The sequence below is a fragment of the Myxocyprinus asiaticus genome, chromosome 49 (genome assembly GCF_019703515.2).
Source record: "Myxocyprinus asiaticus isolate MX2 ecotype Aquarium Trade chromosome 49, UBuf_Myxa_2, whole genome shotgun sequence".
Classification (NCBI taxonomy): Eukaryota; Metazoa; Chordata; class Actinopteri; order Cypriniformes; family Catostomidae; genus Myxocyprinus; species Myxocyprinus asiaticus.
Window position 1 is genome coordinate 19,750,221 of NC_059392.1, and position 13,728 is coordinate 19,763,948.

The 13,728-nt window shown below is 38.0% G+C and overlaps 1 protein-coding gene across 6 annotated transcripts in view; it reads right to left on the minus strand.

Annotated features, from left to right (window-relative positions):
• LOC127438136 (serine/threonine-protein kinase MARK1-like) overlaps nt 1-13,728 on the minus strand; it is a 98,634-nt gene that overhangs the window by 7,847 nt on the left and 77,059 nt on the right. For 4 of the 6 annotated variants that reach the window (XR_007896654.1, XM_051693465.1, XM_051693464.1 and 1 more), the window contains exons 13-16: nt 11,252-11,433; nt 11,035-11,132; nt 10,281-10,445; nt 7,449-7,706 (exon numbers count right to left, since the gene is read on the minus strand). Coding sequence is in view for 5 of the 6 variants with exons in the window: in XM_051693465.1 (XP_051549425.1) it covers nt 7,449-7,706; nt 10,281-10,445; nt 11,035-11,132; nt 11,252-11,433 (703 nt within the window). In the remaining variant the exon portion in view is untranslated. The remainder of the gene's footprint in view (nt 1-7,448; nt 7,707-10,280; nt 10,446-11,034; nt 11,133-11,251; nt 11,434-13,728) is intronic. The other 2 variants (XM_051693466.1, XM_051693469.1) reach the window with 1 other exon arrangement.

Genomic DNA, 13,728 nt, shown 5'->3' on the forward strand with positions numbered 1-13,728 from the left:
TTCAACGCTCATTGTGGCTGATATAGGTAACCGATAATTCACAGCTCCTTGTGGATGATAACCGATAATTCACAGCTCATTTTGGCTGATACAGATAACCGATATTTCACAGCTCATTGTGGCAGTTACCCGATAATTCACAGCTCATTGTGGCCAATATGATAATTCACAGCTCATTTTGGCTGATACAGATAACCGATAATTCACAGCTCATTGTGGTCAATACCTGATAATTCACAACTCATTGAGGCTGATACTGATAAACGATAATTCACAGCTCACTGCGACAGTTACCCGATAATAGACAGCTCATTGTGGCCAATATGATAATTCACAGCTCATATTGGCTGATACAGATAACCGATAATTCACAGCTCATTGTGGCCGATACTTGATAATTCACAACTCATTGAGGCTGATCCGATACCCAATAATTCCGATAACCGATAATTCACAGCTCATTGAGGCTGATCCGATAACTGATAATTCACAGCTCATTGTGGCCAATATTATAATTCACAGCTCATATTGGCTGATACAGATAACCAATAATTCACAGCTCATTGTGGCCGATACCTGATAATTCACAGCTCATTGAGGCTGATCCGATAACCGATAATTCACGGCTCATTGTGGCCAATATGATAATCCACAGCTCATATTGGCTGATACAGATAACCAATAATTCACAGCTCATTGTGGCCGATAACCGATAATTCACAACTCATTGAGGCTGATCCGATAACCGATAATTCACAGCTCATTGTGGCCAATATGATAATTCACAGCTCATATTGGCTGATACAGATAACCAATAATTCACAGCTCATTGTGGCCGATACCTGATAATTCACAGCTCATTGAGGCTGATCCGATAACCGATAATTCACGGCTCATTGTGGCCAATATGATAATCCACAGCTCATACTGGCTGATACAGATAACCAATAATTCACAGCTCATTGTGGCCAATAACCGATAATTCACAACTCATTGAGGCTGATCCGATAACTGATAATTCACAGCTCATTGTGGCCAATATGATAATTCACAGCTCATATTGGCTGATACAGATAACTGATAATTCACAACTCAGTGTGGCCAATACCCGATAATTCACAGCTCATTGTGGGCGATACAGATAACTGATAATTCACAGCTCATTGTGGCTGACACCCGATAATTCACAGCTCATTTTGGCTGATACAGATAACTGATAATTCACAGCTCATTGTGGCTGTTACAAATAACTTATAATTCACAGCTCATTTTGGCCGATACTCAATAATTTACAGCTCATTGTGACTGATACAGATAACTGATAATTCACAGCTCATTGTGGCCGAAGTTACAAATGATAACTGATAACTGACAGCTCATTGTGGCCAATACCGATATCCAATAATTTAAAACTCATTGTGGCTGATACGATAACCGATAAATGCAAGCTCATTGTGGCTGATACCGATAACTGATAATTCACAACTCATTGTGGCCAATACAGATGGCAGTCCAAAGTTTCAAAGGTTTTTGTACTTCAAGAATTAACAAAGTGACGTTGATGAGTTTGCAGGTTAGTGAAACTGGTGTAACTGCACAACGTTTATTATGCAATATCCCTGTATGTAGCACTGAATAGGTCTTTCATTCAAGCTTTCAAACCACAAAAAGACATACTTGTTACTGAAAATACATTGTGTAGGCTCTCTGAAAGATACTTATACACAATATATCATCCATTTATAAAAGAGTAGGGCTGCAAATAACAATTATTTTGACAATCGATTAATCTAACGATTATTAGAACGATTATTCGACTATTGCAACGATTAATCATTAGCTCTTAACTGATTATTCAGCTTGTGCCCCGACATAAAAGGTTGTATTAAACATGCTTACTAACAATAAAGAGGACATGATCATCTTTTACAAATACCTCTAAATGACATTCACTGATTTATTAAGTTTAATTCAGTAAAGAAATTCACTGCAAGATATCCTATTGTTATCAAGTGTTTTTGTCTGGTTTTCCATTTAAAATTGTCGAAAAATCCTTAAAACAAGATACATTTACATGAGAAGCAACATATAAGATATTTAGACTTGCTTTAAGATAATGTATCTTAAATATAAGTGTATTTTGTATATAATGTATTTTTCCACTTGTTTATACTTCTGTGAGTGCAGTAAAGATGAAGTATACTTATATTCAAGATTTATTCTCTAAAAGCAAGTCTAAATATCTTACATGCTGCTTCTCAGGTGAATACATCTTTTTTTAAAGGATTTTTAGATATTTTAAAATATTTGTATTCTTAATATTATATTCAACATTCTCAGATAAAAAAATTTTTCTTCTGCAGTATAGATGTTAAAGAAAATGTTTTAAAGGAGTTTTAGATATTTATATTGGAAAACAAGCCAAAACAAAAACAAATCAAAAACGTATTTTTTTGCAGTGTATAATGGGGCAAAGACTACCCTCTCTCACCTTTCTGTTTACTTCAATCCATCTTAACTCACAAAAAACAAACTCTCTCTTATTAATAAAGCTGCGTATTGCCAATTTTCTTCACGATAAGAAATGCACAGTGACATATATCATGATTCAATAAATCACAAGCCATCATGTTAAAATCTAGCTGCATTAAGCATGCGCGCTCGAGGGATGAATGTCCCCACGACAGAGTGTGCTTCAGCCGGGTGCAGTTTCAATCTCTCCCCATTGGATCGGGACATTCAACTCATAGAAGAGGCACAGACAGCACAGAGAAATGCCAGTTTTGGGGTTTGTAGTAATTTACACGACCTGCTTCTGTATTATTTGAACTTTAATAAAGCTATATTGTGTTAAATATAACTGCATTAAAGATGTAATGCCGGGGTGTTTCCTTTAAAGAGCTCCGTCTCCACTTATTCCACGTCCGTATTTACTTATTTTTGTATAATAATTCCCTCATTCTTTGCGAGCCACATCACCTGAAGCTGTTTGGAAAGTTTAGAGTGCATCTGGACTGTGAGATGTGTTTTCTTCCTCTCCTCAGTCAGGCGTGAACTGCAGTGCTGCTCACACGCATCATCTTTAAAGTTTAATGTGATCTCATGTTACGTTGAGATCAAACGACTATTCGACAATGAAAATATTTGTCGGCAGTTTTTTATTGTCGACATTGTCAACAACGTCGACTAATAGTTTCAGCCCTTTACTAGAGTAAATAATCTTTGTCCTTTGATAATGATTTGGTCTAATTTAATGGAAAACTATGCGAGTTGCGCTTCAGAATGATGACACAGAGCATTGGCGGTGTGTGCATACACGTCTGGTGTGCGAACCCCTTTAATTAACCCTGCCGCTCACAGTTTACCAAAGTTGTGATGAGAAATATGTCTGAAGAGACAAAGCCTATTGTGCAATGAGCAGCCCTATTTATATCAGAAAAAAAAAATCGATATATATATTGATAATCATCGGGAAAATATTCAGATTATCAATACGTGAAAAAGGCAAGCCTACTGATAACCGATAATTCAGAGCTTGTTGCAGCCAGCACGGTATCAGATAATTGTTCTTTTTAAGTTTTAACCCTTTAAACTGGAGCTGCTAGCTAATTAATAAAAAAATGTATCAACTGAACAAAATAGGTGTTGTTTACAAGTTTGGAATCTGGACTTCAAAATCTGACAAACACTTAACTGCTTCTATTTAAAGATTAGTCAAAGTAATGTGAACCAAAAGTGTGACTATATTACAGATGTATTCTGATTAGAATGAAAAATAAAAGTTTGTGCACCTGCGCATACTCTGTATCATTCACAGACGCTTGTTACTGCGCTTATATGTGACAGTTCCATTTTATAATTTAAGAAATACTGTATGATCAAATTAATCAATGCAAACAGGTTAAATTACCATACAGATAAGATTCTCATGTGTCGCGACAAAAAGTCTCAACTCGTAAAATACAATAAGCACATTCATTTTACTCAAAAACTAGTGTTGTTAGCCAAGTTAACATCTCACATCGTTCTGTGAGGATAATTTTAACATCTATGTTGTGTTGCATTGTGTTTGGACTTGTTTTAATCTGGATCATCTGCAGTAAGTAATGGTATTTTTCAGTTTTTCCGTTTTTTTCCATTTTCTGTTTATCTTTCATGAAGTAATACAATGATTGCCCCCAAGAATATATATTGTTATATTGTGCACCCCTATCATGTATCAACCCTGTCAGTGTAAATATTCATCCAGTATTTTTTTTTTATGTGGATTTTTCCCCTTTATCTCCCAATTTGGAATGCCCAATTCCCAATGTGCTTTAAGTCCTCGTGGCGGCGTAGTGATTTGCCTCAATCCGGATGGCGGAGGACGAATCCTAGTTGCCTCTGTGTCTGAGATCGTCAACCCGCACATCTTATCACGTGGCTTGTTGAGCACGTTGCCACGGAGACATAGCGCGTGTGGAGGCTTCACACCATCCACCGCGGCATCTGCGCTCAACTCACCACGCGCCCCACCGAGAACGAACCACATTATAGCGATCACGAGGAGGTTAACCCACGTGACTCTACCCTCCCTAGCAACTGGCCAATTGGTTGCTTAGGAGACCTGGCTGGAGTCACTCAGCACGCCCTGGGATTCGAACTAGCGAACTCCAGGGGTGATAGCCAGCGTATTTACCACTGAGCTACCCAGGCCCCAGTTTCAGCCAGTCTTTAAAATTGTCATGACTGGCTATAAAAGTAATCCCAGTTGCTTTCCTTCCATGCAGCAAACTCCACACACAGGAATTACATCGGTAACACATAAGCAGCTCAATGTCCTAGAAAGGTAGTCCCACCTCTGATGGATGATTTACACCAATGTACAGCTTAAATAACACACATTTACTCAATAATTTATACAAGTGCTTCAACAAAAATGCAAAGGGCATTAGGGCATTACTGTTAAAGCGTTTCCTGTAAATGTAAATAGAGCAACGGTAGTTACGCTGCCACTCACGAGATGGGGCGTTCATGCAAAAACATGTTTTGTTTAGCATCAACAGGACCACCAGTGATATTAACAACAGAAAACACAACATAGCTGCACGCAAACCAGAGAACAGAACTTACAAAACATATCTGAAGAGTTTGTAGTCGAAAAATAGATGCATTTCTATGCCCAGCCTTATTAATTTGAACCAGAGTCCTCAATCAAACAGAGTGATAGGGCTGAAGGTAGCTACACATACACACCCAGATGCTACAGGAGACCACAGTTCTTTGAAGGTTTCACTTACCAAAAGTGAAGAGGAAGACAGATGGAGGGAGCGGGAATGTCTGTCACCTCTATTCTGAGCAGGTGTGTATGTATGTGTCAGACCTCCACGAAAACAGTCGGTAGGTGTAACATTCTCGACCAAAATCAAGTAGTTTTAACCAGCAAGTGAGATGCTGGCTTCAATATAATGTTATCAGAATGATTTTGGATCGGTGCCAGTTCATAGTGGACAGGGTTACCTGGCGCAACGCCAAATATAGAAACCAAGCGTTTGACAGAATGTCCCATCGCAGCTGCTTAGGACAGAAAACATAGAAAAGATAACTTTTATTGCATGTTGTTTGGTGCCTGAATAGGACACGGTGTGGCTGTAGCTACCTTCAGCCCTATCACTCTGTTTGATTGAGTACTCTGGTTCAAAATAATAAGGCTGGGCATAGAAATGCATCTATTTTTCGACTACAAACTGTTCAGACATGTTTGGTAAATTCTGTTCTCTGGTTTGTGTGCAGCTATGTTGTGTTTTCTGTTGTTAATATTGCTGGTGGTCCTGTTGAAGCTAAAAAGTTTTTGCATGAATGCCCCATCTCAAAAGCAGCAGTGTAACTACCGTTGCTCTCATGCAAGGAGCTCTAAAGCTCACGTCATGAATGCGCACAGGAGATCAACCGTCGGTCAAGAGTTTTGCTTCATAATACGTTAGATTTCGGTTTGTTTCTCACCAAACCTTATCGTATGCTTTCATAACAAACATGAGTCTCATGGAATAATTTATTAGACTCCTGAATTATACTTTTGCATTCTTTTGAAGCTTGAAGAGGTGGTCACCATAAACTGCCATTGTATGACATCACTGAGCACAATTTGTTTTCACAATTTCTCCCTTTTTGTTCAGAAAAAAGAAAGAACATCATACAGGGTTATAAAAACACAGGGGTGAGTAAACAATGACTGAATTTTTATTTTTGGGTGAACTATCCCTTTAATTAGAGTTTTTGTCCGAATCAGCCATGACCGTGACGACCAGATATTTTGTTGGTCCCTTGGTTTCTATTTCTGTGTCACCACAAAAAGTTTAGGCATCCTAGATAAAGTTCTGATGATACATTTTCAACAGAGTTAAAAATTGTTAGAAGCCACTAATTTTATTTTATTTGCATCAGCAAGTGTCAGATTATCATTCTTACAATTCTATTATACAATTATGATTAATACTATGATTCAATACAAAACAAATTCTCTAAAAAGAACCTTAAGAGTCATAAGATTAATTTGTTCGGGAATCGGACAACACTGTATGTACAGTATGTTTCACACTGTAGATTAAAAAGAACCATCTCAAAAGACTCATTTGTTTGAGAATCGGACTACACTGGTCGCACTGTATGTTTCACACTGTAGATAAAAAAAAAAACGGCTCATAAGAGTCATTCGTTCGAGAATCAGACTACACTGGTCGCACTGTATGTTTCTCACTGTAGATTCAAAAGAACCAGCTCATAAGAGTCATTCGTTCGAGAATCAGACTGCACTGATCGCACTGTACGTTTCGTGCTGTAGATTCAAAAGAACTGGCTCATAAGAGTCATTCGCTCGAGAATTGGACTACATTGGTCGCACTGTATGTTTCACACTGTAGATAAAAAAAAAAACGGCTCATAAGAGTCATTCGTTCGAGAATCAGACTACACTGGTCGCACTGTATGTTTCTCACTGTAGATTCAAAAGAACCAGCTCATAAGAGTCATTCGTTCGAGAATCAGACTGCACTGATCGCACTGTACGTTTCGTGCTGTAGATTCAAAAGAACTGGCTCATAAGAGTCATTCGCTCGAGAATTGGACTGCACTGATCGCACTGTATGTTTCGTTCTGTAGATTCAAAAGAACCAGCTTATAACAGTCATTCATTTGAGATGTAAATAAACATCAATTATGTTCTGCTGGCTGTTATTGGATTGTGTTTCGCTTTCAGTTTTTGCAGGGATTTGGTTGCATCACACCAGGTTAGGCGTGGTATTACTTGATTGGACTTTTTTAAAGGTTTGACCTTTTTCTGCATTGCAGATCTGCTCAGCAATTTTGTTGAATCGTGACCTGAAAGGACTTCCATACAAACCTCAGTACACATGGCACGCATGGGCAGCCGTGCAGAGGGGTGATTTTTCAAGATATATTTACAGACTGACCTCCGCACAAACTTGGAGGTGAGCTTGCTGATAAATCCAGACGAGGTGCCTCTACGTGCCTGAGCGAGAGTGCCTGTGTCATGGGAGAGAGTGGGTGAGGCGGGTGGACCGTTATAGGTGGCGTTGCGACGGTCTCTGAGCTGTGCCCCGTGAAAGGTGCTGCGGCTGGAAGTTCCGCGAGGAAAACGTGTTCGATCTGGAGTCATACTGCTGATACTGTGAGCTGACGGAGACGTGGACGGAGCCCTGGAGCTAGAGCTACACACAGAGAGATGGAGAGAGACAGAAAATAAGACCACGGTTGGGAATCAGGAACCAGTTTTTATTCAGAAATGGTTGCATTTAAAAAGCAATAAAGGAACCGGATGCAAACCATTCACTCGTTTATCCCTTACAAATGACTCATTAGGAGGCTTGTTATATTTCTCTACATTTAATGTAGAGTCGATAAGTAATTAGATTACTGTAACTAATTACTTTGTAATCAGATTACACCCAACACTGTTGATTCATTCAGACTGATTTGTGGAGCGATTCACTGAAACATCCCACGAAAAATAGCAATTCACTCACAAATTTGATATCACTATGACATGTGGGGAAATTTTACTCTACTCAAGATCAATATCTAGCCAAGAAAAACAAAATTAAAAAATATAAATTTCCATTACTTTTAAGATGTAATTAAATCTATGGCTGTCGATTTAACACGTTAATTCATTGCGATTAATTATATAAAAAATTATGCGTTAAAAATTTTACGCAATTCATCATGTCATAAGGAATATTCCTACCATCAGAGCAATTCAAGCTTGAAGTATCACCTGTTTTCTCCAGGGGGCAGTAAACAAAACTCCAGCTGTATAGACAACGCACAGCTTATAGATAGAACAAACCACACTTACCGACAACAGACAGTACATTAGAACACGTTTTTGCATTCGAACATAGCTTTATAGAACTCAAATCCGAACACAGGGATCTCAAGACGTGTTTTTCAAAATATGTCAAACTTGACACAGTGACATAAAAATGGTATGTTTATGACGCGACGCAACCAAAGTGAGATGCTCCAAAAGTGTCCATCTGATGCAGGTGTATCTCGGTAAACCTCAATCTGACTGATGAATTTAACTGCAAAATGGATTGTTGTGAACTGTAAGCCAATGAATGGCTAAAGTTCAATAATATGGAAATAAACAATACACTGAATTCTAAAGCCAGTGTATGTATTGTCTTTTTAATGCTTAAATCGTCTGCCACAATAGAGCGCAACAGTGCCTGCCCACTTTTTCAGCCGCCTGGGTTCCGGAAGCATTTTCTCCATTCATTTCTTCCATAGACTTTTTATTAAATCCTTCATAAAAGAGTTGTGAGCCATGAACAAAACCAACCACCCCTGAGGAGAATCACAACATCACGAACTTTGTTTTGAAACTTTAAAGTATTTGAAGATCGGACATAAACAAACGTAGAAGGCTGTGTACTTACCGTCTTTCATGAGGGCACAAACTACTATCCCATAAATTATTGCGAATTATGTCGTTGAATAAAAACAATGGTAATATATATATAAAACTATTGATTTTAGGTTGTTGATAGGTATAGAAACAATATATTTTAGTTTACTGCAAAATATCATGATATGTACAAACATATGAGTAGTTTAAGGGTGAAGGGAAACCAACTCGATTACATCATTCACAGTGTGTCATGGGAGCATTCGGTTGCTCCGAGGCAAGTTTTTGCGGGTTTCGTTGGCCGTGGTTCTCTGATTGGTGGATTTTTCTCTGCTGTACCATTGGTAATGTAGTTGTTAACCATGAATTCCACTATCAAATATGATTTTTAAACAATGAAGTTAAGATAATGCAGACAGCTTCATAAGGAAGCATATACAATCGATGAGGTTGGTCTGTCTTTAAAGGTTTATAAGTTATTGTTGAAAATCAATTCGTCTGTGGGAAAAATTAATGGGATTTTTACTTCTGGAACCAGACTGTTGTGCTCTATAATGTAATGCATTTTAATTATCTGAATTATTATCATTTTTTTTATAATATGTTTTTTATTTATAATTATTTAAATATAACTATGTATAATTATTTAATAATCACTGAATTATTATTTGAGGGGCTTTCTCAGCATATATTTATATATGCGATTAATTGCGATTAATTGCAATTAATTCGATTAATTAATTGGCATACAATGTAATTAATTTGATTAAAACTTTTAATCGATTGACAGCCCTAATTAAATTCCACGACTTTTCATGGCCTGGAAAATAAAATTTTAAAATTCCCTGATATTTCTAGATTTTCCATAAAGGTGGCTACCCTTTATGAACATGAGTAAGTGAACATGGGGTGACTTTTAAATAATTTCACTACAGTACTTAAGAAGATTTTGCCATTTTAGTCCTATTCCAGGGAGCTATGCAATAACTTCTAAGATAAAAAACAACAAAAAAACAAAAAAAAACAAACAAAATAAAAACAGGCAATTTATTAAGAAATATATACTGAATCCACGCGCCATGAAAGAGAAAGATTTGATGCAAACTCTAACTCATGAGTAACCAGTTCAAATTGATTCTTAATCTGTCTAAATCTAAATCGGTTTGAATCGAGTCGCTCACTGAATGAATTTGTCAAAGCGATTCTTGATTCACTCCCTGAACCATACTGTAAATCAGGGATACCCTAAGTTGAATCACAATCTGAACAAGAACCGTTAAAATCTGTTAAAATTAAAATGTAAAGTTTCTGTTAAAATTTGAAATCCCAGTTTAGTTTGAAAAACTGAAGAATGGTCAGTATGTGTCTTCACCCCTTGTATTCAGTGTTGTCCTCGATGGGTGGTAGTGGAGATTTCGTGGGGTGTCCTGAGGCGGACATGGACTTGACGTGACGTGATCGAGTGGACGCCAGCACAGACGCTGCTCCTGGAGACACAGAGGAAGAACCGCTTGCAGATGTCGACATCTCTGTCAAACTGACAGAAAGACAAGGAGAAGTGACAGAGATGAGACATAAATTAGATAAAATAGACAGAAAAGACATTAAGACAGAGGAGGGGTTTATGTCAGTGTTAGGTGGTCAAAAACCTCTAAAAGGTTTGTTATAATTTGCATATTATGCTGTTGTGAGGACAGAACAATTATAAAATATGAGTAGATATAGTGATCATGAGACTCAAAAGGGAGAGGGTATAGGCCTGTACACACCGAGAGATAGGAAATGAAAGCAATGCAAATCACATACAAAAATCTAAACAAAACTTTTTTACTCTCAGAGGGAAATTAACATATGTAAACAAAAGCAAAACATGCTGCGGTTATTCACTTGCTTTAATATAAAATACAACCTGTCACTAAATGTAACTGGTATGTTGTCACATTCATGGAATGGTACAATGGAATTGTACACTGGACACACAACTTGAAAACTTATATTTTATTATTATACTCGGTGTAAAAGGGTCTATGGGGATGCATGCAGAAGTTTCGTTTTTAAGATTTTTTTTATGCAGACAATCCACACTTAGTGTGTATATAGGTCTATAGGTTTGTGAGTGTGGTCACCTGCTGTCTTTGCCGTTGGGTATGGCTGAGTATCGGTCTGTACTGGAGCGCTCACACACGTATGTATTTCTTCTCGTCATGCTACCAGCAGAACTATTCTGTTTACACCACCATAAACACACATAAACAAACACTAGTTCACGCACTGTCTTTAGTTTATATCTCAATTCTATCCTGCAGCTGTGGCACATGAAGTAATGTTTCCCAGGTCTCTCACCCCTGAAGCTGTGGAGGACTTCCTGCGTTCCTGTGCGACGAGTGGCGAGGCGGCCATGTCCCCTTTAGAGCTGGAGGAGGGCTGCTTACGGGACGCGTCCCACTCTTCCTTCTTCTCTCCCTCCACACTGTTGGCCTGAGAGCGTTTAGTGTAAGACACGGTAGGAGGAATCAATGGGGCAACTGAAAAAGATCACAAAAACATCACTTTTACCACAGTGCATTTCTTCCCTAAAAGCAGCATTCCCACCCTTTTTGACCAATGCATTTACATGACTTTTCCATGAACTTTCGTTTGTGATTACTAGTTACAGATTTTTAAAAATAAATTTGATTTGATTGATCTTTTACACCAATTTGTGAAAAGTTTCGACTAATTCTTTGAAAGATAATGACTAACAAAAATTATTCAAATTGGACATCACTAGTTTTCCTTTACACAAGAGCATTATCTAATCTAGCTCAATAAATATTTGAGAGCAGAGAAAAGCAAGAAAAAAAATATATATGTATTTACACTAGAAATTTTCATGACTTCCATGACTTCTGAGATTTTGTTAATTCCAATGTCTTTTTCATGCCTGGAAAATCCCATTTTAACTGTGTGAATCCTGTTAAAGTGAAACTATGTTAGATTAGAAAGAAACAGCCTGGATAGAATGATCATTACAATTGGAGTAATTATAAAAATTAGAATAATATTAAAAGTAATTTTTTGCCATTTATTTATTATTATTTTGAATAGAGCTGTTGAAATTTATGTGATAAAGAACACCAGCAGAATACTTTGTGCAGGTCAGTGGTATCTTTACACATAATTGCATCCATAAAGTGCAGAAAAACTTGTTTTATTATTTCATTACTGCAGGTTTGAGTTACATGTCTGCATTTCATGTTTTGATGCAATTTAAGATTGCAGAAATGAGTGAGTGAGACAAGTAATGAGCGCTGTTGCATAAATCTACATTATGAGCATCATCCATACAAATGACCTAATGTAATGGCTACACATAGGCCTATTTGTTACTTTAAATGTGTTAAAAATATAACTAAACTTGAATATTTTTAGGGCCCAAGCACTGAAAGTGCGGATGCCCTGTTTTTCTTCTAAGGATTTTTCTTTATTAGGGCCCAAGCACTGAAAGTGCGGAAACCCTATAGTTCTTCTAAGGATTTTTTCTTTATTCTTCTTCTTTTCAAGGTTTTCGGTACTTTTGGGGTACTTAACATGCGTGAAAACTCTTGAAAGTTTGCACACACATCAGAGTCGTCAGCCATTAGGGCGTGCAGCGCCACCTAGAAGATGGGCATGTTCGGGCTGTTCTGTAACACATCCCTTTTGAGCTACCATCACCAAACTTTGTACACATATAGATCTCATCAAGCCGGAAAACTTTCGTGCTGACAGTCATAAGCTCCGCCCAACAGTAAATTGTTTGAATAATGCATGCTTTGGAATTTGAAACACTTCTAGGGATTTCATGTTACAGATACCAAATGTGGGCGACATCATGCCAAGACATTGATGATGCTAAATTGCGAACGGATTTTTGATATATCGAACGGTGTTGCCATGGCGACGCGATAAATTAATGTAAAAAAATGGGAAAAAGGAAGTGTCTCATATCTTCTGCATGCATCGTGTGATTTACATCAAAATTGAGCTGTATGTTTGGCCTTGTGGGCTGATCACACTGATGTGGTTATTGTGGGTCACGTTCATAGCACCACCAACTGGCGGAAGGAAGTGTGGCACTTTTAAAAGACTTTGAATTATCCCTCTTATGTTTACCTGAATTGCTTCAAAACTTTTAAGTATAATGTCAAGACAGTGCAGATTTAAAATTCTGAAGGGATTCTTGATATCTTAAATACTGTTGCCATGGCAACACATTAAATGTTGTTATTCCTTTTTATGTATATTCACATGTTTTTGGACTCAATATGGCACCGAGTATGGCTGCTGCGTTGCGAGCTCCGACACAACATAGCAATGTTTTGTTTGTTTTGTTCACAATTCTTATGTTTTTCGTCTTGGATGTTGTCTGCCTTATTGTCTACGACAGACAAACACTTTTGGACATTGGTTCAGCGATCTCACACCGAAAACTGGACTTCACATTCCTCAATGCCGACCCGCTGTTTACAAACACGCAAGCAGAGCCCTTTGTCTGGGCAGCACGGCCGCGGAAACGCAGGAGGAAAAGGGGAAACAGAGCCGGCGTTCTCATCAGAGTAAGACGCCGCGCAAATCGACCCCCGCTACCCACTATTCTACTGGCAAATGTTCAGTCTCTGGATAACAAGCTCTGCGAGCTGAAAGCGTGGATCTCTTTCCAACGAGAGACGAGGGACTGCTGCATTATCTGCCTTACGGAAACTTGGATGTCTGCAGAGATTCCAGACTCAGCCATTGAACCCGCTGGGTTCTCCGTGCACCGAGCCGACAGAGCGAAAGACCTCTCAGGTAAAACTAGA